The 19,580-nt window shown below is 40.5% G+C and overlaps 3 protein-coding genes across 5 annotated transcripts in view; 1 reads left to right on the top strand and 2 right to left on the bottom strand.

Annotated features, from left to right (window-relative positions):
• Positions 1-5,507, bottom strand: part of itsn2a (intersectin 2a) — a 33,109-nt gene extending 27,602 nt beyond the window's left edge. The window contains exon 1 of the mRNA XM_029496038.1: positions 5,414-5,507. The gene's annotated coding sequence lies outside the window, so the exon portion shown is untranslated. The remainder of the gene's footprint in view (positions 1-5,413) is intronic.
• A 659-nt stretch (positions 5,508-6,166) lies between these two features.
• ddx1 (DEAD (Asp-Glu-Ala-Asp) box helicase 1) lies at positions 6,167-12,434 on the bottom strand. Its single transcript, XM_029496171.1, has 26 exons — positions 12,367-12,434; positions 12,195-12,246; positions 11,991-12,054; positions 11,859-11,888; positions 11,643-11,739; positions 11,449-11,496; positions 11,248-11,331; positions 11,038-11,121; positions 10,853-10,929; positions 10,674-10,746; positions 10,484-10,560; positions 10,279-10,393; positions 10,045-10,183; positions 9,762-9,822; positions 9,540-9,638; positions 9,362-9,451; positions 8,904-9,092; positions 8,728-8,779; positions 8,455-8,601; positions 8,253-8,344; positions 8,098-8,170; positions 7,860-7,932; positions 7,614-7,656; positions 7,429-7,524; positions 7,080-7,200; positions 6,167-6,853 (listed from the first exon to the last, which is right to left on the bottom strand). Exons 1-26 carry the CDS (start codon positions 12,380-12,382, stop codon positions 6,723-6,725), a joined length of 2,223 nt encoding a protein of 740 aa, XP_029352031.1. The 5' UTR covers positions 12,383-12,434; the 3' UTR covers positions 6,167-6,722.
• Positions 12,435-12,724: 290 nt separating this feature from the next.
• nbas (NBAS subunit of NRZ tethering complex) overlaps positions 12,725-19,580 on the top strand; it is a 122,656-nt gene continuing 115,800 nt past the window's right edge. For 2 of the 3 annotated variants that reach the window (XM_029496823.1, XM_029496824.1), the window contains exons 1-6: positions 12,725-12,827; positions 13,361-13,412; positions 13,952-13,988; positions 15,277-15,354; positions 16,000-16,047; positions 17,228-17,271. In XM_029496823.1, the coding sequence (XP_029352683.1) occupies positions 12,735-12,827; positions 13,361-13,412; positions 13,952-13,988; positions 15,277-15,354; positions 16,000-16,047; positions 17,228-17,271 (352 nt within the window). In that variant the 5' untranslated portion in view covers positions 12,725-12,734. The remainder of the gene's footprint in view (positions 12,828-13,360; positions 13,413-13,951; positions 13,989-15,276; positions 15,355-15,999; positions 16,048-17,227; positions 17,272-19,580) is intronic. The other variant, XM_029496822.1, reaches the window with a different exon arrangement.

The following is a 19,580-nucleotide window of genomic DNA, read 5'->3' as shown; positions in this document are numbered from 1 at the left end:
GGAGTCTTTTGCAAATCTTAGTGTGTCTATTTCTCTGCTGGCAATTTATGTGTGACATTTAACTTTCAAAGCAAATCCCATCCAATCTGGTTTAGAAATGAATAACAGTCTTATTAGGAATGGAACATTTTGCATTAATTTCAAATAGAGGCACTGTTCTTATTAGGACATTTTTGAAAAGCTGAAAAGACATAAACATTAATTTTCTCACAAATATGAATATTTGATTCCTATAGCAGTATGAATGAAATGTTTGTCTAATGTTTGTCTGGATTATAAATATCTGGTTTATTCGATTTTTTTCTTGTTTAATATATACGTACATCTCTACACACTTAACACACACAAAATTAAGATTTCTGGATGCACTGAGTGTATTCTGGACCCACTGTGGTTTGTGCGCAGGGAGCTGATCCCACCTGATGAGATTCCTCTGCATGGTCTCTGGCAGACTCCCAGGTGGTAGAGAGGACAGATGAGCCCATGCAGGTAATGCTGTTAAATTGGAAAATGGGCCCTGTGTGTGTTGATTTTTTTTTTTTTTTTTTTTTTTTTTTAAACACCATAGCAAACCCTGCCATGTTGTAGTCCTCAGCAAGTAGGACTTTGAATTTAGCTCTTTGTTTCATGTCCTTGTGATTTTTCTGTCTATTAATCTTCTTGTGTTGCTTTTCTGTTGCTGCTAAATCATTTTTCCAATTCAGTTACGCTGGAAATAGGCTCCACATATTCTCGATCGTTCATGCTTGCAAAAACTTCACATTGAAAATGTATACTCATTTGTTGAGATATTTTCACTACTTTAGCTACGTTTCCTGTTTCTGAAATTCTCTCATTCCTTTTTTTTTTTTTTTAATTCTATTTATCCCTCCAGACAGACATGGCCCTTCCTCTTGTTTGATCTATCTAGATATTTACAAGCTTATGGCTAATAAGCAGTATTTCTCCCCAGCTGTGATAAAGCGATCTGGCCTCTGCTTTCAGCAAATCATTCCTACCTTTCTTTAAGCTCCTGTATTTCTTATTCATCCCTCATTCGGACATGCATCTCCTCTTATATGATTAACACCCGATTTTCTTTCATCTCTTGTGTTCCTTCTGCTCTTGTTAAGCTAATGCTCCATCACTGGCCTCCCTCTCGTGAATTCCTGGAGTGGGGACTGTGGTTGTTGTAGTATAAATCATTCCCTGTGCATGCCGACACTGCCAATTACTTAAAAGCAGTGAACCACTCACTGTGGCGCGCACCTCTGCATGCGAGCTCACACACAAGATGACCAATAAGCAACCCGCAAAAACAAGCACACAATAATGACACGTACTATCGGAAACCATAAATCCATCAAGAACAATTGAAAATATAGAAATAAAGAAAGAAAATCACACCCATGATGATAAATGAACGGTTCACAGTATGTTTTGTCCCGTTTCCCCTAGTTTGTTCAATTTGAAAGGTCTCAAGAGCACGCATTCTTCTTTCTGCTAAAATTCCTACAATGCAATGCTCCACAATTTATAGATGACACAGCAGCTGGTAGAGATAATGCAGCATGATAATTATAAGAAAATGCCTACTTTAAGTGTTTACTATTGATTGTCCAGTTCCACGCTCAGTGCGCCCTTTATTAGGCACACTTAAACTAAACCTCATACAGTTGACCTACAATAAATCCGAGCCTAGTGAAGGTTATAATGCTCCGTTTGTTTTAGGGAGGTGTTGAACTATATGATATATGACTGTTATAAATTTTGGTTCCTGGAGTTTGTGGTGCTGCTGAATTGTACAGTACTAAAGGGTTTTCTGTTATTTTGTCCACTCGGTTGGTATAAATGAGGGTGAATAACACCACACACTTGACAGTACTGCAACATAAAAATATGGAGATGCAGGTCAGGAGTTTCAGTTTATGTTCACATCAAACACCAGAATGAAGGGGAAAAAAATGACTGTGGCATGATTGTTGGTGCAACATTTGTGAAACTGCTGATCTCCTGGGATTTTGTGTGGCATTGCAAAAACATCCGGCGAGTGCGATGCCACACAGAAATGTCTTAATGAGAGGTCAGAGAAAATGGGCAGACTCAATGAAACTGACAGAGAGGCTACAGTATTTCCAATGACCACTTTTTACAGCTAAAAGGAACACAAAAGTATCTCAGGATGCAAAATATGTCCAGCTTTGAGGCAGATGGGCTACAAAAGCACATGGCCACATCGGTTTCCTCTACAGTCAGTCAGAAACCCAAAAATCTGAGACTGCAGTGGGTTCAAACTCACCAAGACTGGACAGTGACTGGAAAAATATAGCCGAGTCTGGTTCCTCTAGTTTTCTGCTGAGGTATGGCAGAAAGAAAGGCAGAATTCAGAGTCAGCAGCAGCTTCCATGGAGACAACCTGCCTTGTGTCAACAGTCCAGGCTGGTTGTGGTGGTGGACGGGTGTGGGGGTTGTGTTTTTCTGGCACACTGTGGGCCTCTTCATACCAACCAATCACAGTTTGAATGCCACAGCCTAATCTGAGTGCCATAGCTGACCGTCTGCATCTCAGTCCATCATCTTCTGAAGGCTACTCCCTGCCTCGTCACATTCATGAGCTCAGTGCGTTTCAGTGAACACCGGATCTGAATCTGTGAGGACACATTTGGGATGCGGCAGAACAGGAGATTGGCAGCATGAATGTGCAGCTGACTAAAGCAGAAATGATGTAATGCAGTTATGTCAACATGGAGCCAAGTCTGAAAGGAAAATTCCCAACATCGTGTGGAATCCATGATATAAAGAGCTGAGAACATTTTGAGAGCAAACTGAGCATATATCCGATGTTAGTATGCTGATCCTGATAAACTGCTTGATTGGTGTATATTTAAGCTTCAAGGGTGGTTGACTTGACACGAAGCCAAGAAGGTAATGACAGAAAGTTAATTACGAGCAAATTTATTTGTGTGTAGCTGACACAGATGTTTTCTCTTAATGGCCATCTGAGCTGTGCAGATGTACACGTGTATATATATTGTACACATGCTGTTTACCCTCCTACAGTATATGCAAACGCTCAAGGTACATTACAGAATCTCATCCGCCCTCTTACACAAACACTGTTGTACCCTGAGGTGTATGTGGTTTTAAAATGCAAGATAGGATCTCCTATTGGCTGTGCTAGAGAGGATTCGTTGTTTAAACAGGCAACATCCTGGATGAAAAAGTACAACAGAATCAACGAAAGGCACAGAGGATACCCTCCATGTCAACGCTGACTCCAAACTTCGTAGGCTCAAAACAAAATCTTCATACAGTTGGCCCTAAATTCCCCAAGAGAGCTCGAAAGAACTTAAGTACTTCTGTCATTTCACATTTGTCATTTACAGCGTGGTTCACTCCCTAATGTTATGACAGATGTTATGTTGCAGGGAGATAGTGGAATTTAAGAGCAGCTTCAAATCAAGGCAGCCTTTTCCAAACTTCTGAACATCATTCGGAACAAATGCAATGCACACACACACACACACACACACAAAAAAAAAAAAAAAAAAATCACTGTATCCATGTCTTTAAGGTTTGTATTCTACCTTAGCGCTAACGTCAGTCTAGTGAACTAACCCTAACATCAGAGAATAGAGAATGCGTCTGAACATCATTTGGGGGCATCTCTGTTGAAAAGAATCCCTGACTGCCCCAGTGATGCACTGCTGTTTAGAAATGCTTCACGTAGCTCTTTTAAAATTTTGGATTTTGGGAATGTGAGTGATTTTATGGGCCAGCGGTTTGTGGACCGACTGCACTGAGCTAGAAAATGAATCAAAGAACCTTTGACTGTGTCCTGCATGCTGATTGACACCTGTGTGCGCTCCACGGGTCCAGTCCAATGTGCGTATCAATGCAGCGGCCTGTGTGCATGAGCACGTCCAACACACACTCCTCACACAGAAGGGGACCCTGTTCTAGCAGACACAGCCCAGGAAGCTAAGCTGAGCCCAAAGAAGAAAGAAGCCTGTGTGTGTGTGTGTGTACTTCTATTTTCTGCCTATTCACCACAGCAAAGAAACTTACAAACACATCCACACACCTTCCTCTGTTGTGCTGCAGGTGAAAATGAGTGTGCTTTCCCCATATATCTCTCCTTTTGACTCATACACGGGTCAACACAAGGAAGGATACGCCAAAGCCACTACTCCTGTTCCATTCCCCTCCCCCAGCTCTTCAAATGCACACTCAGCAGCATGTCCTACACCCAGATTCTTACCTGAGCACCTTTGGCACAGGAAAATCTACTCTTGATCCCAATATTAATGTCAAATTGTGAAAGAGAATTGATTTTCATTCATGATACTGTCCCATGAAAATCCAGCCTGGACGTGTCTTTTTTGTAATCCTTTGAGCCCTGGCAGGTTTGATATGCAACAGTCCCTGGGACGGGGCCAGATGCCATCGGCTACAGTTTAGATGGACTTTGCCATTTCAGCAAAGGTAGTCTCCTCATTCTGTTTTCACTGAGAGCAGCATAACATAATCACACACACACGCTAAGCAAACAATCTCTATAATTAGTCTATACTGCAGTGAATGAACACGAGCATGCACAAACTGTGTAAGGAAAACAGCACTGACCTTAAACAATCTAAACATTTGATAAAAGCTCTCCACATCAAACACAGCCACAATCACATCCAACAGTTCACAACAGGTCAAGTGTGCATTGTGTGTTCCACTCTCCAAAACCTGGAGGTTCAAATTTGAGCCAAATTTTGGACAAAAAAAGAAAATCAAACAATCTTTACTTTATCATAAGTAATCATCTGGCCCTGTGGGTGTTAATTTTTCACTCTTTGTGAACATAAAACCATAAAGCAATTCTATACTGCCTTTAAAGATATCCTTTATAACGCTTCCAGGAACACATTTACAATGACACATGTTGCCATATTGCCATTGCAGACACTTGATCCTGTCAACGGCAGTGTACTGTCTTGACAGCAAAAAGGCATTTTGTAGCCCACAGCTTTGGTTACAAGAGTCTTCTGTAAATCTGAGTCAGGCTAAAAAGGGAAACCATGTTCAGATCCCAACATAAGGTCTGGGGAAGCAGCCTTCCAACCAGATGGGCTGTTCTTAGCAGAAAAACGCAGACAATGGGCTTTCTTCTTCAGGGTTTACTGGCAGGTATCAGAGATCCACATCATTCATGGTGGTTAGAAATGATCACATTCAGCCACAGCGTTAATGGGCTACCCCGCATTGCCCTTTAGTGCAAGCATTAAATAAAGCTGGACACCCCACTTACCTTCCAAGACTAGGTAAAAAAAAAAAAAAAACATTAAAAAAGAAAAGCCCAACAACATCAGGAGCCACACTGCCCAGCAGTGCCCTGTTTCTGTCCTATGTTTGTTTCAGATGTTTAAAGGATCGGGTTATTTACCTGTTGCAGTAGCGAAGCGGCGGTGATCCAACATCCAGACTGGCAGTGTGTGTGCTGAGGGAGGATCCGACCCAGCAGCCGGGGAGGGTGTGAGCTCCAAATGGGCGTCTCCAGTGAGTCAAGCCTGACATTGTTACATACCACACTTCCGGGTGTAGATTTCAAAATAAGACTACTTGAGGCTCAGAGTTTATGGCAACTCTTAAATTGTAGCCCTCTTTTGTTCAATCTTAATGGGGACATCTAAAACTGTTGGTCCGTACTATCACAGTTCTTCATCAGATGTATGCGATGAGTTCATGCGCATATCTCTAGTTAAGTGTATCCTTCTGGTTTGTGAGGTATAAAGAGAAGTCTCAGAGATCTCTCCCCAGAGGGACCAGGAAAGCTGCTGGTCTGGAGCACCACCAACAGTCCAGATTCAATATTACATCAACAAGTTTACACAATCACAAACCGCAGGCTGTTCTTTTGGATCTCAGGATATCTCTTAGAAGTCATAGACGTTCTTCTGTTAAATATATTTCCTTAATATGGCACACTCAAACTAAGTAACTCCTTTATAAATATAAATGAAGTCAATATATGCTTTCATTGCATATTTGAATGAATTTAAAAGGATCTCTATTACTGCAGCAAATACAAGTCAGGCCACTCAAGCATCCAAGGAGCCCATGATGATACATTAGTTAAGGTAAGTGGTAGAAGATGAAAGAATGAATAATGTCTTTCTCAAAGTAAAACAAAAATCTGTGCAGGTTTCTATAGTTTATTTCAGAAAAGAAAATATCAAGCATCTTAAATGCACTGCCTCTTTAGAGTATTACTTCATAGGGAAACCTGAATACTTTATGCAGCTGATTCAACCAAAAGAAAACAAAATCCAATAAATTAGGTTTGTAGTCCACTGAAAGCATTTGAGATGAAAACAAGGAGTGCAGCAGTCTGAACTTACTCAGAATCTGAAAGCTGACAAACTCTCTGCTTTCAAGGCTCAAGTTCAAAATGTACCAATGTTGGACAAATGACTCATCAGGAAACTGAAATCTGTTTATCCTTTGGCTGCCAAAGAGTTTGGCATACCCTGGGTGATGCTGCATCTTCAGCCTTTAAACATAAATTTCAATTTAAATTATACACAAGATATCTTTGTATTTATGTCTGCTAGGAAACAAAATTAACGGCAAAATTTAACGGCATATTGCTACTTGCAAAAGCATTCAGTATTTTGTAGATGCAATAATTGAAAATATACCATTTGATGTACTCTGGATTAGCAGCCTACAGTGTTACAGGACATGGGGTGTATTTAGAAGGCTCTGAAAAGCTGGTTTGGCATGTATCCCAGGTGGAGGAAGGATGTTTGGGCTTCTCTCTCCAGGTTAGCCAGCTCCTGGACTGTTGGGGCTAGCACGTCCACGTGACCCGTGTAGTTACCACCTGGTGAAAAGCATCAGATTTGGTGCTCATGTTCAACATGAAAGACAGTGAATGTAGTAAATGTCTGTTGCCCTGCTGCTTCTCTTGGCAGGCTATAATGCTCATTTCAACCAATGCAGCAATTGCACATTTCAGATGATAGTTCTCCAGCAGATTAATTGAGCAAGCGATTGTTCACTTTGCTATTCAACCCCCACAAACCCTTTTGTCCGTCTGTCACACATACCTCCCAACGCTCTGCGCTGACCATAGGTGACCTTTCCATCAAACTCATCTACAGGTACTTTGATATCTGGCTCACACTGGGTAATGGTGCACTTCAGATGCTCCTCAATTTCAGCCAGGAGCTGTGATCAGAAGGAAGCCAAAAGAGAGATGGCAGTGTTTTGAAGAGTGTGGAATGAGGTTATACCTGTGACCGCATCATATTATACCCCTGACATATCCTCCAGACCCAAGGCTGCTGTTTCTGCCGGGTCATTTAAAATGCTCTCTGTTACATCAGAATTGATATCTTGGACAGTAAATTCTATTTGCTAACCTAAAAACAGGTTACTTTTTGCATCTTTGTTCACCTCTTTCTCGTTGTACCAGATGGTGCAACCTCCGTCCTCCTTCAGTCGGGTGTTGTAGCAACCTTTGCCTCTGTTCGGGCAAACATGGTACCACACCTGCAAAGAGTGAAACACTGATTTCCATTTTCAAGAACTATGGTTTCTTGAAATCAAGAAACTAGATTTTACTCTATCATACACCCTACCTTCTCTTTTTCCATAGCAACTAAGGAGATGGCGAGTCCCATTCTGTGAATTAGAGTGAAATGACACGACTATATCATATTCATAAAGTAGCATTAGAAGTCATTGTCCGCCAGCTGAATTGCATATATTGTGACATTTTAAGCTGTGATTTTAGGGTTTTCATCATCATCACATTTCAGCATATTCATGCAAGATTTTTAATTAAATCAATAAAATAATCTTAACTCATTCACCAACTACTTTACCTCTCAGCTCTTCCAACTCTACCAATACGATGGACGTAGTTTTGCTTCTCATCCGGCAGGGTGACATTGATCACTTGGAAAAGGAAAGATGAATGATTTAAGAACTGAGAGGAAGGAGGAGGGGGGAAAGCCTATGAGTGTATATAAAATACAGCAGGGTTCTGCTGTAACACTATGTATATTCAGTGTTTAAAAAGGAACATAGTTCCATAATGCCAGTTTGATATGTCTCTCTTACCATAAGGAACTCCGTGGATGTCAATTCCTCTGGCAGCGACATCTGTGCAGATGAGGAGCTTCACCTCTTTTCTCTGAAATACCAAGGAAACTTTAAAATCCAAGATAACTGGCGATACTTTGCCAAAGAGCATCAGTACGCTTTTGGTCTTTTACCTTGAAACGCTCAAGGTTATTTTTTCGCTCATTAGGCTTCCGATCACCATGGAGGCAAACGCAAGAAAACTGGTGGCCTTTACTGTCTGGACCTGAATTAAAAAAAAAAAAAGAGAAAAAGGGACCAACACTGAATGAGGACTCTGAATTTTGTCCCACTTTTAGAACTTGAGAAGCAGATAATTGCTCCAACGCCGCCTACCTCCTCCTTGCTGGATGAAGTACTGCTCCATGTTGTCACAGTCGATCTTCGTACGACAGAAGATTATGGCTTGGTCCATCTTGTGCTCCTTGATGGCCCTAACTGTGTACTCGCCCTTCAGCACCTTGATGGCTTCTGACCACATTTCTACAATACACATATTCGCGTTTTTATTAAGGCCTGATAGATCAACACATGAAAGAAAAATCTCACAAGTTAGAAAAGTGATAAAACTCAAATAGTCATAAATATTTGCAGATTATCTGATTCTACCGGCAGAATTGGCTCCAGGTCGGGTGTTGTCTTTGGCGTGGACCTCATCAGTCTACCCACAAAAAAAAAAAAAAAAAAGCAAATGATTATGAGCTCACTCAACTACAAATATACCTAAATAGAGAGAACACATGTAAGAGCACCCAAATTCTCTTCCTCGGCCCAGCAGAACTCACCCGGATGCGGTTTTTCCCCAGACGCTCCCAGAGACGATCGTTCTTCGGATTGACAGGCACCACAACATGGTGGACGGTCTCTGGAACGGAGTCCTCCCCCTTCAGGTCCACCCACGTGGGGAAGTGCATGATGCGTTCAGACAACTTCTTCACGTCAAAGGAATGCAGAGTGGCTGAGCACACAATCACCTTGAAAAAAGGCGAATCAAAGGCATCATCACTTAGGTTGATGCTGCACTTCCAAGGCAACATTTTGGTTTTCTTCCAACCACAGCAGTGCTATTGTAAGTTAAATTTGTGTTCTTTTGCACACTTTCATAAATATCACAGCTTGGGACTAAAGGCACTTTCTGATACAATATGGGCAGCTTGCCTTGTTAGGAGGGGAAGTGTTTTCAGTTGTTATCACTCAAATAGTTTGTCACACATGCGAATTTAGCCTTAAAGTTAAATGTTACCTGCAGTCTCTTGCCATCTGAGGTAACCTGTGGGATTTGGTTATGGATTCTGTTGATAAAGTCTGTATATCCTGCTGTCAGAAGGCCATCCTGAGGAAGCATAATCAAACAAATCAAAGGCATGAAGGATAGCTATGCTATGCGAGTTCTTAAAGTGATTTTGAGGTGTAGGACATACACACTCATCCAGGACCAGAAAGCGAACATGGGACAGGCTGAGTTTCCCAGTGGATATGAGGTCATCCAGTCTACCAGGTGTTCCCACCACAATGTCGATCTAATGGACCATAACGCAACAACAACACAGAGGGTGAAAAAGACTGATGGGAAGGGACTGAGAAAAAAAAAAAAAAAAAAATGTCTATGAGGCCAAGTTGGATTCTGTGTACATGTCACATACCCCCTGTTCCAGAGCAGACAACTGCTCCTTAGCAGCCACACCACCAATCACCAAGAGCTCCCTGCAGTGACAAAGTTGCAAAATTATACACAATACCCACATTTTTACTTGAGTACTGACTCAATCTGCTGAAATCAAATGGAAATCACAACTAAAGGGTCAATGCTGCACTGCAGTGCTGCAGAGTAAAGAAATTAATAGGAATTTTTACAAATACCTACACCTTCTACTAATTTTGACTTTTTGAACTAATCAATGTCAATGCCAGCTCAGTGTAATCTACCTGAGTTTGGGGCTATCCACATATTTCTTGAATTGTTTAACATTGTTGAGAGTTTGCTCAGCTAACTCTTTAGAGGGCTCGATGATCAGGGCTTTGGGTGAATTGGACGATGCTTTCACCTGACTGACTTTGGCACTACCTGCACAGAAAGAAAAGGGAAAGTCAATCAACAACAACAACAACAACAAACAAAAAAAAGAGTCAGTGAGGAATCAGTCAGTTCCATTCACGCACCTGTCTGAGAAGATTTGACTGTGTGAACCTCTGTGGCCTGATCCAGTGCAACAAACCCAGTCTTTGGGGGATGCTTAAAGTTTTCTCCTCCAAAGTTGAACTTCAGCTCTGCATTCTGGCAGACAAAAGAGTAATGTTATATGGTTTTAATCCTTTACATATTGGTTTATTTCCAACAATTATTTGGAATGTCTTCTAGTGTTACCTTGAGCACACAGGAGGCAAAGAAAGACTGATTCTTCAAATTTTGGGCAATCTCAAAAGCCACCCCCAGCTCGTTACCTGAACGAAGAAGAAGAGAGAAAGGGGAAAGAAGCATCAGCACTTTGTTATTTAACATTATCCACAGATGTCTTGAATGATCATAACAAATCAAAGAACTACTGAGACTACACCATTTTTGGAGAAGGAAATTTGCCCATTGTCTAAATCCAGGTAGCATCCAATAGTGTCATGCATGGTAAACTCCTGCAGAGACGAAAGAACACATAAAGAGAACACATTTTCTTATCGTTACAAACCATCATCATATTGCTTATATTTCTATATACAATGATTACTTATCAACTGTTACCTCTCCATAGCTGTCAAACTGCTTATTGTTGGATTTCTTTCCTGTCCCTCCAAAACCAAAACCATGCTTATCAGTTCCTGTAATGAAAGGAAGAAATTACTGTTCTAATGAGACATTTTATTTATTAATTGATGTGGGTTTAGCAGCATTGTAAGGAAGTAAAAAAAGCCAGACCAATTGCATACCCAAATCCAGTGCTGCCTGAATGGTAGACCATCCAATCCGGCACAAACCCTGATCGTGGCAGGTCACCTCATAATAGTACTTTCCTGAAATGCATATATAAAGAAAGAAAAAAAATATGTCGTTTTGTTAAGTATTAAACAATGCATCTGCAAAATGTATCTAATCCTTATTTAAAATTTTAACTGAAGTTAAAGTATGTCGTTACACACCTTTGGTGACACCTTTTGTAGAGCGACAGCCATGCCACTCTTTGAACTCCCTACTCTGGCAGCACAGTCCGTCTGGACCAATTGCTGTACAGGTTTCAGCAGAAGATAGATATTAAATATAATTTCCCATTAAATTTCTCTTAGACAGTTCAGAGTGCTCTCTAGTGCAGGTTTGACAGTATATAGTTCAATTTCTCTTACCAAAGGCTGGACTGCGATCGTAGGGATTCATCTGCCATTTGTTGAAAACTGAAACAAAACAAGAAACAGAGCAAGTCAAGCACCTACAAGCATAGACAACTGCAGTCATATTAGAGATTATAATGGAACATTCATTGGCCATGAGACCATGTAAAAAACAAAAAAACAGTTTGCTAATATTAAGGTGTCCTCACTTGTTCCTCCAGTCTTGATGGAGGCTTTGCTCTTCTTGCCCTCCTGATAATCCTTCAGGGTCTCATACACAATCTGGATCACCGGGATACTGAAGGCCTGGTGATAAGTATAATGTGTTAGGTTTTTTTGTGCTGCTCAACCCTTATGTACACATATTATTCAATCAAAATTCAACTGCAAACTGCAGAGGCAGCATATTTTCTTTCAGTCCTTACTCCTGTTTTACCGCTACCAGTTTCTGCTGCCTGGAAAAAAAAGAAAAAAAAAAGAAAAGAAAAAAGAAAACAAGGTTATAAGCCTGCAAGGTGAAATCTCTGTCTGAAGCAAATAGTGACAGAGTGATTTACCATGAGCACATCTCCCCCACCGAGGATAAGGGGAATGGACTCCGCCTGGATGTCAGTAGGTAGCCTGAAATCAGGCGGTCAAAACAAATACAGTCTTCAGTGACAGATTAGAAACAATATAGGGACACAGTGAAATATTGGCGTGAATTAGACTGAATAGACTGATGTGCACGTCAAGCAGGCAGTCCAGCATGAGCCACTTACAGCCAGTCCATCTCCTCCACAGCCTGCGCAATTTCAGGCATGACGCCCATTTCTGCGGTACAAACATCACATTTAATCAGCCAGTGAACTTATTCAACGCTTAAACGTCTTCTGACATTCAAGCCAAATCGTTATGCGACGCCAATCTGATGATATAAAAATACAGTCTTACCAGAAAACGCTGCCATTATTGCTGATACGAATACAACCCAACCGGATGTAACGTGTCCACACTTTTCGGCTCGGTGCGACCGGGTGCAACTCCTACATCGTTCCGACCCAACAGACGCACATATTAAGTTCCGGGAAGTGAACTAATTTGTATCTAGTTTGACAACCCGGACAGTTTGGAACCTTTGTGTAGCACATGTAACCATCAACATAATAATACTATATAGACAGCATAATATAATAGTATTGGCATTTAAGACATTAAAACTATTTTTCTTAGGGACCGGCGACATTTTCTTAGCGCGGATCCTGAGCATATTTTGTCCCTTGCCAACAGCCGTAGACTTTGGACGGCTAGTTCAAGTAAACATGGCTGAACGTAGCCCGATTGAAGGCGAAGATGAAAATATTTTATACGACTTACTTGTTATTACTGAATGGCCGCCGGAGACAGACACGCAGGCAAGTCCAACTTTGATTTCTTGTTCTTTAACTCCCGTGTCGGTGCTTTTCTGACATTTTATTTGTGAGGAAAAAAAGCCACCTGTCATTAGTAGTCTGCGGGGATCAGCCGTGCAAAGCCACGTAGCACAAGCTGCAACTTTGCCAAACAATTTAAATGTCATATTCTCATATCATAACGCAGCTTGGACTTCGTACCACGGCCCGTTTCATCCCCTGTTATGCACTCTTTATCGGACAGCAGCCATATTTTTAGCCCGTTAACTTGCCTGATGCAGCATGAGCCCTGCTATTAACTTCCCCACAGGATTAAATGAACCCACGCTGCTGGGAATCATTTTGTGTTTGGACCTTTTCTCAACGTGCAGCGCTGCTGATTTGGAATCGGTGATATATTCTTTAGTAGAATCTTTACTCTCCTCCGTAGATTGTTTAAGAATCCTAATTCATTGTGAACGTCAAAGGAAGAACAAGAACAACAATGACGACAGACATGAACAGTGTTCTCATCAGTCACTTTCTGTCATTTGCAGGTGCGAGGCAGCAAAGAGCAGAGCGCCTCACTCATTGCAAAGGCTGTGACAGGTATGTTTTACCTTCTTTTGTGCATACCAAAGCGCTCCCTTGGCTTTATCACAAAACAAAACTTTTCAGCACCTGATGATTGCCATGACCTTTTTCCTAACTGTTGATCATCAGACCTTGGATTCAGCAGTGTAGTCTTTCTCACATATGGCTCCTGGCTTGACTGCTGGAAAAAAAAAAAAAAGAAGAAAAAAGGCCAGCATTTCTTTTAAACCACATCAATAATTGTCAGGACTATCTAACTCAATTGCAAAGTCTTGTGTTGGAGGAAAGCTATATCTGTCCAAATGTGAAATGAAGTGAAAAAATCCATACTTGCAGGAACTGCAGTGAGATGTGCTGATCTGCTCATGAATTTTTATTGATGCGCTGCAGTGTACCATCTTCGTTTTATTCCATCTGGGGAAAGCGACTGATATCAGCAGCTGCACCATATTTAACTCAGTCTCTGATCTTAATTTTAAATGTTTAGAATGAAGATAAAATGAGATGTCAGACGTTTACGTTCACTTTAAAACTAACTCTTCCCTTTCTTTCAGGGCCATTCCGCTTAATTCTGCACTATTTGTGGTACAGGTGAGTTCACTGTCATTATCCTATATTCAGAAGCTGACAGACAGGTCCGTCTGTCAGACTGCAAGAAGCAATGTCGAATAGTAATCATTATTAGTATGGCAGTAGTATGATTTTCGTAAGAAGATGTGTGTTGCTTGTAATTGCTGTGAAAAAATAACCAACTTACCAATGCTTTGGTTTTATGGTTCAAAACACAACAATAATATAATGCTCAACTTACAAGAAACTGATTTATTCAGCAATTTTCCAAAATATTACACTCAGTACCTAAAATATAGAAATCATGGGTATGCAGGGGGATTCCTTTGTTTATTCAGCTAAGGTGGTCTGTGACTCAGATTCAGAAGCATTTGCTGAGTAAAATAAGAATGATATTTAGGTTGTACTGAGTTAGTCCAGGTGTCCTTGTTAGGAATATGATTTTGAGTGTGCTGATGCTGTTGTTGTAACTTGAATTTCACCAAAATTCATTGACATGGATCCTTTTAAATTAGGTTATTATTGTTAATGAGAGAGGAGAAAAATCAGCTTCGGAAGCGAGCGATAGTAGTGGCTCTGTAGATCACTACTTCTTATCGGCTCTGAAAAAACGGATTCACCGTGCTCATTTCAGAGTATCTGATATACCATGTTAACGGCTGAATGAAGCCTGCAGTGAACTGTTGTTTAGCTAGTACCTGAAGAGCTTGTTAAATATTTAAGAAGTCCTCCAGCAGCTGTTTTTGAACTCTTTTCCACTTTTTTCTGGAAATGGATCAGAAAATTGAGCTTTATTTGTTAGAACTAAAGGGTCGGTCGACACCCCCACCAACATGCTTCAACTTTGTCTTTGGTTTCAGAGGGGCAGGAGAAATCTCTGGCAGGATAATGCAATGCAGTATAGTGTTGTCAATCAACTATAATCTCAGTAACAGCTGCTGCTAAAACTCAACAATAGTCACAGCTAAAATACTGTATCTACCACAGCTAAATAAATATATAATAAAAATCCATTTAATTGAACATTTACATCAATTCAACCTTTCTTAAACATTTTTTTTCCGATGAAATATTTATTGCGCTATATAGATTTCAATCTAGTTCCTTTTAATGCTCCTTCACATTGAATACTAATCACATAATTAGTAAATTCATTGAGGAAACCATCAGGAAATTGAAGCTGTGTTTAAAAGCACTGATAGGAATAGGAGAAGCCTTTGTGAAAATGACCTCTTTTTTGCGGTTATCAACCTTTTTAACATGTTCATTTTCTGGTTGCTTTGTGTTTGTTTGATCCTGCGTTTCTCAGCCCCTCCAGCTCGTCTCTGCCTCTTGGTCTGGTCCACCTGGCAAACAAGCAAATCAACTGGCAACTGGTGCTTGCAAGGTGCAACATACTCACTCATGCATGCGCGCGCGCGTGCACACACACACACACACACACACACACACACTCACTCGCACTCTTTTGTGATCAATACTTGATTGTAGGCTACTTTGTTGCTGACATACACTAAACCTAGCCCCCTCCTGGTTCCCTTTCCCTCTGAGTATCCCCTCATCCAATCATTTAATTGTGCTCATTACGACAGATAAACCAAAGAGAGAGGCAGTCTTTAATTGGCTATCGATTCAGCCCTGTAATACAGTGTTAAGCATGGTCAACTGACGCTGCAGATGCCCATTAGTTTGATGTACTTGATCCTTTCATTTCATTTGTGTCTGCCTTTATGCCTTTTATTCCCTCTGAAACTATCTTTGCTCTGTTTAATGCCTCCAATTATTATTTTTTCCCCTTTCTTTAAGCCATCCCACCTGGGCTCAAACTCTACTCTTTGTCTCTTTCCAACAGCACTGCGACACAGAACTGCAACACCAAAAACATTCCTTTTTACACTGCTTCTGATAACTGTTTACCTGGTTTTTAGTCACAATGATGTTTGTTTACCTCCCATTTGCCCTTATCACCTTCTCTTTTTGTCTTGTCTATTTCTCTTGTTCATTCCGGACTAATCTCTTGTTTTCTCCACAGTAATGGCAAACTCTTGGCAGTGGTTCAGGACCAGTGTGTGGAGATTAGGTAATTATTGAACTCCATCCCGCTGTTTGAAGCACTCAATCTGTGCATGTGAGTGATAGAGGGCCATTTTAATTAATGGGGTGATTTATCACGTCTCTCTTACAAAGTGCTGCAGCATCAGCAGTTTTTCCAATGCAATCTGTCATAGTGAAATTGTTTTAGTCATTTTTGTATACCTTTCGTACTTCAGGCAAAATAGAATTAAGGCTAACCCCAACCCTTCAAAATACCAGTGTTCTCAAAATGTTTTCATTAATGTGTGTGCGTAAAGAATGGGGAGAGAGAGAGAGACCAAAAAACACAAGCGTATGTTTGTGCTCATTTTGAGTGGTTGTAATTATTTTCAGACACAAATCCAATTTCCCCCCTACACAAAGAGAAATGGCTTACTCAGCAATGTGTTCTGTTGACACAACATGATGCTTCAAATCGAGGAAAATTTAAATGAAAATCAATTGTAGTGAACCTGGAATAGAATTATAGTGGCTCTAGACATTGTTTAGGGCTCTTTAGTTCAGTGGTATCATGTCTCAAACATTTCTTAAGAACCAAAATATTAAATCTGCCTCTTTCTGAATTCATTGTCCATCTTACTGTCCACAGGCTAGCAGAAGACAAAGCCTTAGTCTAAACCACTACTTTCCCTTTGATCATTCACATAATTACGAGTCAGTTTTATACATATATAAATCCGAGTATGGTTGTGTTGTTCATTTAACTCAGAATAGTGTTTTGGTTGACCTGTTGTGCTTACGGCCAATCAAGTCTTTCGAGTACCATTTTGATCACGTCGTTATCGTGGATGTTCCTGTGTCCTTTGTTCACGCTGCTGTTGTTTAAACACAGGGCTTTTTATAGGCCCGCTTTATGCCATTAGTTGGTGTGAGTAGGCGTTAAGTCAGCTCAAGGCCTTATCCACTGAGCTTTGTTATCAGTCTGTCTAAACACTGTCTACTCCGAGGGCCCTGTCTGCTTGATCCATTGAGCTACTTCAGTTGGCAGGCTATCAGTGCTTGTTATAGCCCACCTTATACCAGGTCGTATGAGGCTATGAGTGTGAGGTTGCACTCTTAGGTGTGTATTTCATTGTTGTACAATATAATTCCACCACTTACTCGCTTTTCTTTTCTACTTGTGTGTGCGTGTGTGTGCGTGTGTGTGCGTGTGTGTGTGTTTTCAGGTCTGTGAGAGATGACTTTGGTTCAGTCATTGGAAAATGCCAAGGTAAGACCTTCTCCTCTCGTTCCATCAATCACATACTGTACTTCACATTTAATGACAGCTATAGCCCCACATAGCACCATTTGTTTTCTAAATGTGATGGTTACTTTTCTGTAGTTCAGACAGAGCAATGTTCTTGTGCCCCTTCATGTGGTATGTCTTGCTTTTTATATTAATGTAGAGTAGCTGTTGTCTCTGTGTCCTTGCACTGTACATGGTGGTTTCCACAAATGAGTCATGTGTGTGTACACTATAGTACACTATAGACTACACTACTGAACAATTAAAATATGTTTAGGACTGGTCAAAAGCTCCTCACCAAAATGTTTTAAGTTAACAGAAGATTGCAACTCATGCATAAATAAAGGCTAGAAGTAATGATGATGATTATACAAAAATAAATGACCTTTGTCCACACTTAGTTTTCATTTACAGTCTTTGTGTGAGTGGCTGTGCACAACTACCCTGAGTTTGCTTCAAACAGAAATATCAACCATGGTGGCTAATTGGAACGTGTGTGAGAAAGAGAAAGCCAACTGCAACAAAGATAATCACCCTCATTCCCAACATTGCCACTCATTAAAAGCACCCTCAAACTGGCAGATAAAAATAAATTGCCTTGATTGTTTGATTAGCTGTTTAAAATGGTCAGCTGTTTGGGCTTTAATTACTCTGTCTAAACACAGTGAGACCTTAGAAACTTTCCTCAAGTTCAGAAGATTTAAACATGTGAAACAAAGCAAAATGAAATACTTTTTGATATGTTATTTTAGGAACAATTTTTTGTTAGTAATCAAACTAATGATTATGTGTAAAGTAAAGGAGAACAGTCATAGTGAGAATTATAACCTTACTCTGTCTCCTAAGCTCTGTGAAGCATTTAAGTGTCACTCAGCTCAGTGTTTTGATTTTATGGCCAGCAGTGTTGCAGCTTTGTTTCACTGTCATTATTCTCATCAGCCGTAATCTTATAACCCAGTCTCCGCTAAAGGTCCAGCATCACACAGCCATAGTTTGCAATTAGCTGGTGATAATAGAGGAGCATTTAACAGCTGCTGCAACGCTCAGTAGTTTGAGAACAGAAAAGGAGTTTAAAGGAGAGTAAATATTGTAAAAGTTGTCATAATCACTTGAATGCAGTGGTTATCCAAAAAGTCTACATGTACTGAAAAACCTAAAGCAACTGCTGGAAATGTATTGATTTTCTGTTTTTTATTAACATTAGCTGAACATACACTCATATACATGTGAACGGCTTCAAACACATAACAAAAACAAGGCGAGCACAGAGTAAAAAGCCTGTAAAAGTATTTGCATAGTATTTTTTTTTTTTTTTTTTTTAATCTCTGCTTCTTCATTTCTTCTTTCTCCTTTCAGTTTTCCTTTTTCTAAATATCTTTGCTCCGTACTGCCTGTCATTATGGGCCATCGTTCTAATCGTTCATAGTGTGGATAACAGAGGACCCCAGACTTGTGTAAACCTGAGCCTCCTTCCTGTTTTTCATGCCATTTCATCTTACTTTTACTTCAATTCATTTCACAGAGGTTTGTCCTAATGGATTTTGCTAATGGCATTTTCTTTTAATGGAGGAGTGGATGTACATGCATACTTTACTGCTCCTGGCTGCGATTATCCCCATGTGTGAATGTGTTTGTTGCATCCACGCCTGTGTGTCACCCTCTGGTTTTTTTTTTGGTCTTCCTCACTCCCTGTCTGCTCCAGTTGCAGTGGAATCGTCTCCCACCCCCGTACATAATTCATAAGTGTCAAACTCTGATAAATGCATCCGTGAGTCTTTAGGTAAAAAGCTTCTATCCGGTCTTTGGGCATTATTTTCCCCAAATTCCGCCCCCTCATTGCTGAGAGGAAGAAAAAAAACAAAACAAAACAAGAAACACGACAGTAGCATCCAATTTTCCAGCTCTCCAAAAAAGCCATCTATGTGGAAATGGAACACTCTCAGCCACAGAACAACAAACTGTATACAATTCATAATGGAGAGCAAGATGGCAAGGGAAGGTGTGTGAGAGTGAAATGGAGAAAAGATTGGAGCAAAAGAACAACAACAGAACAGAGAAGACGGTTGGTACCTATGGCTCTCATAATGGCTCTATGTTCTTGTCTGCTCCTCCTCAGCTGAAAGTCTCAAAGGTGTGTTAAATTGCCTTCTTCCTCAGATGCTCTCTGATACTTAAGCCTTAAAATTTGGGGAGCTATTATTTCTCTCAGTGGGTGCCGGATTCATTGTTTCTCGCTCGATTGTTCTCTCTCTCTTTGTCTGTCTCGCCTCCCACATCTTCCCTTTATTCTT

This window comes from Echeneis naucrates, chromosome 24 (genome assembly GCF_900963305.1).
Source record: "Echeneis naucrates chromosome 24, fEcheNa1.1, whole genome shotgun sequence".
Lineage (NCBI taxonomy): Eukaryota > Metazoa > Chordata > Actinopteri > Carangiformes > Echeneidae > Echeneis > Echeneis naucrates.
The sequence above is the reverse complement of the archived record's forward strand: the minus strand, read 5'-3'. Positions and strand labels throughout refer to the sequence as shown.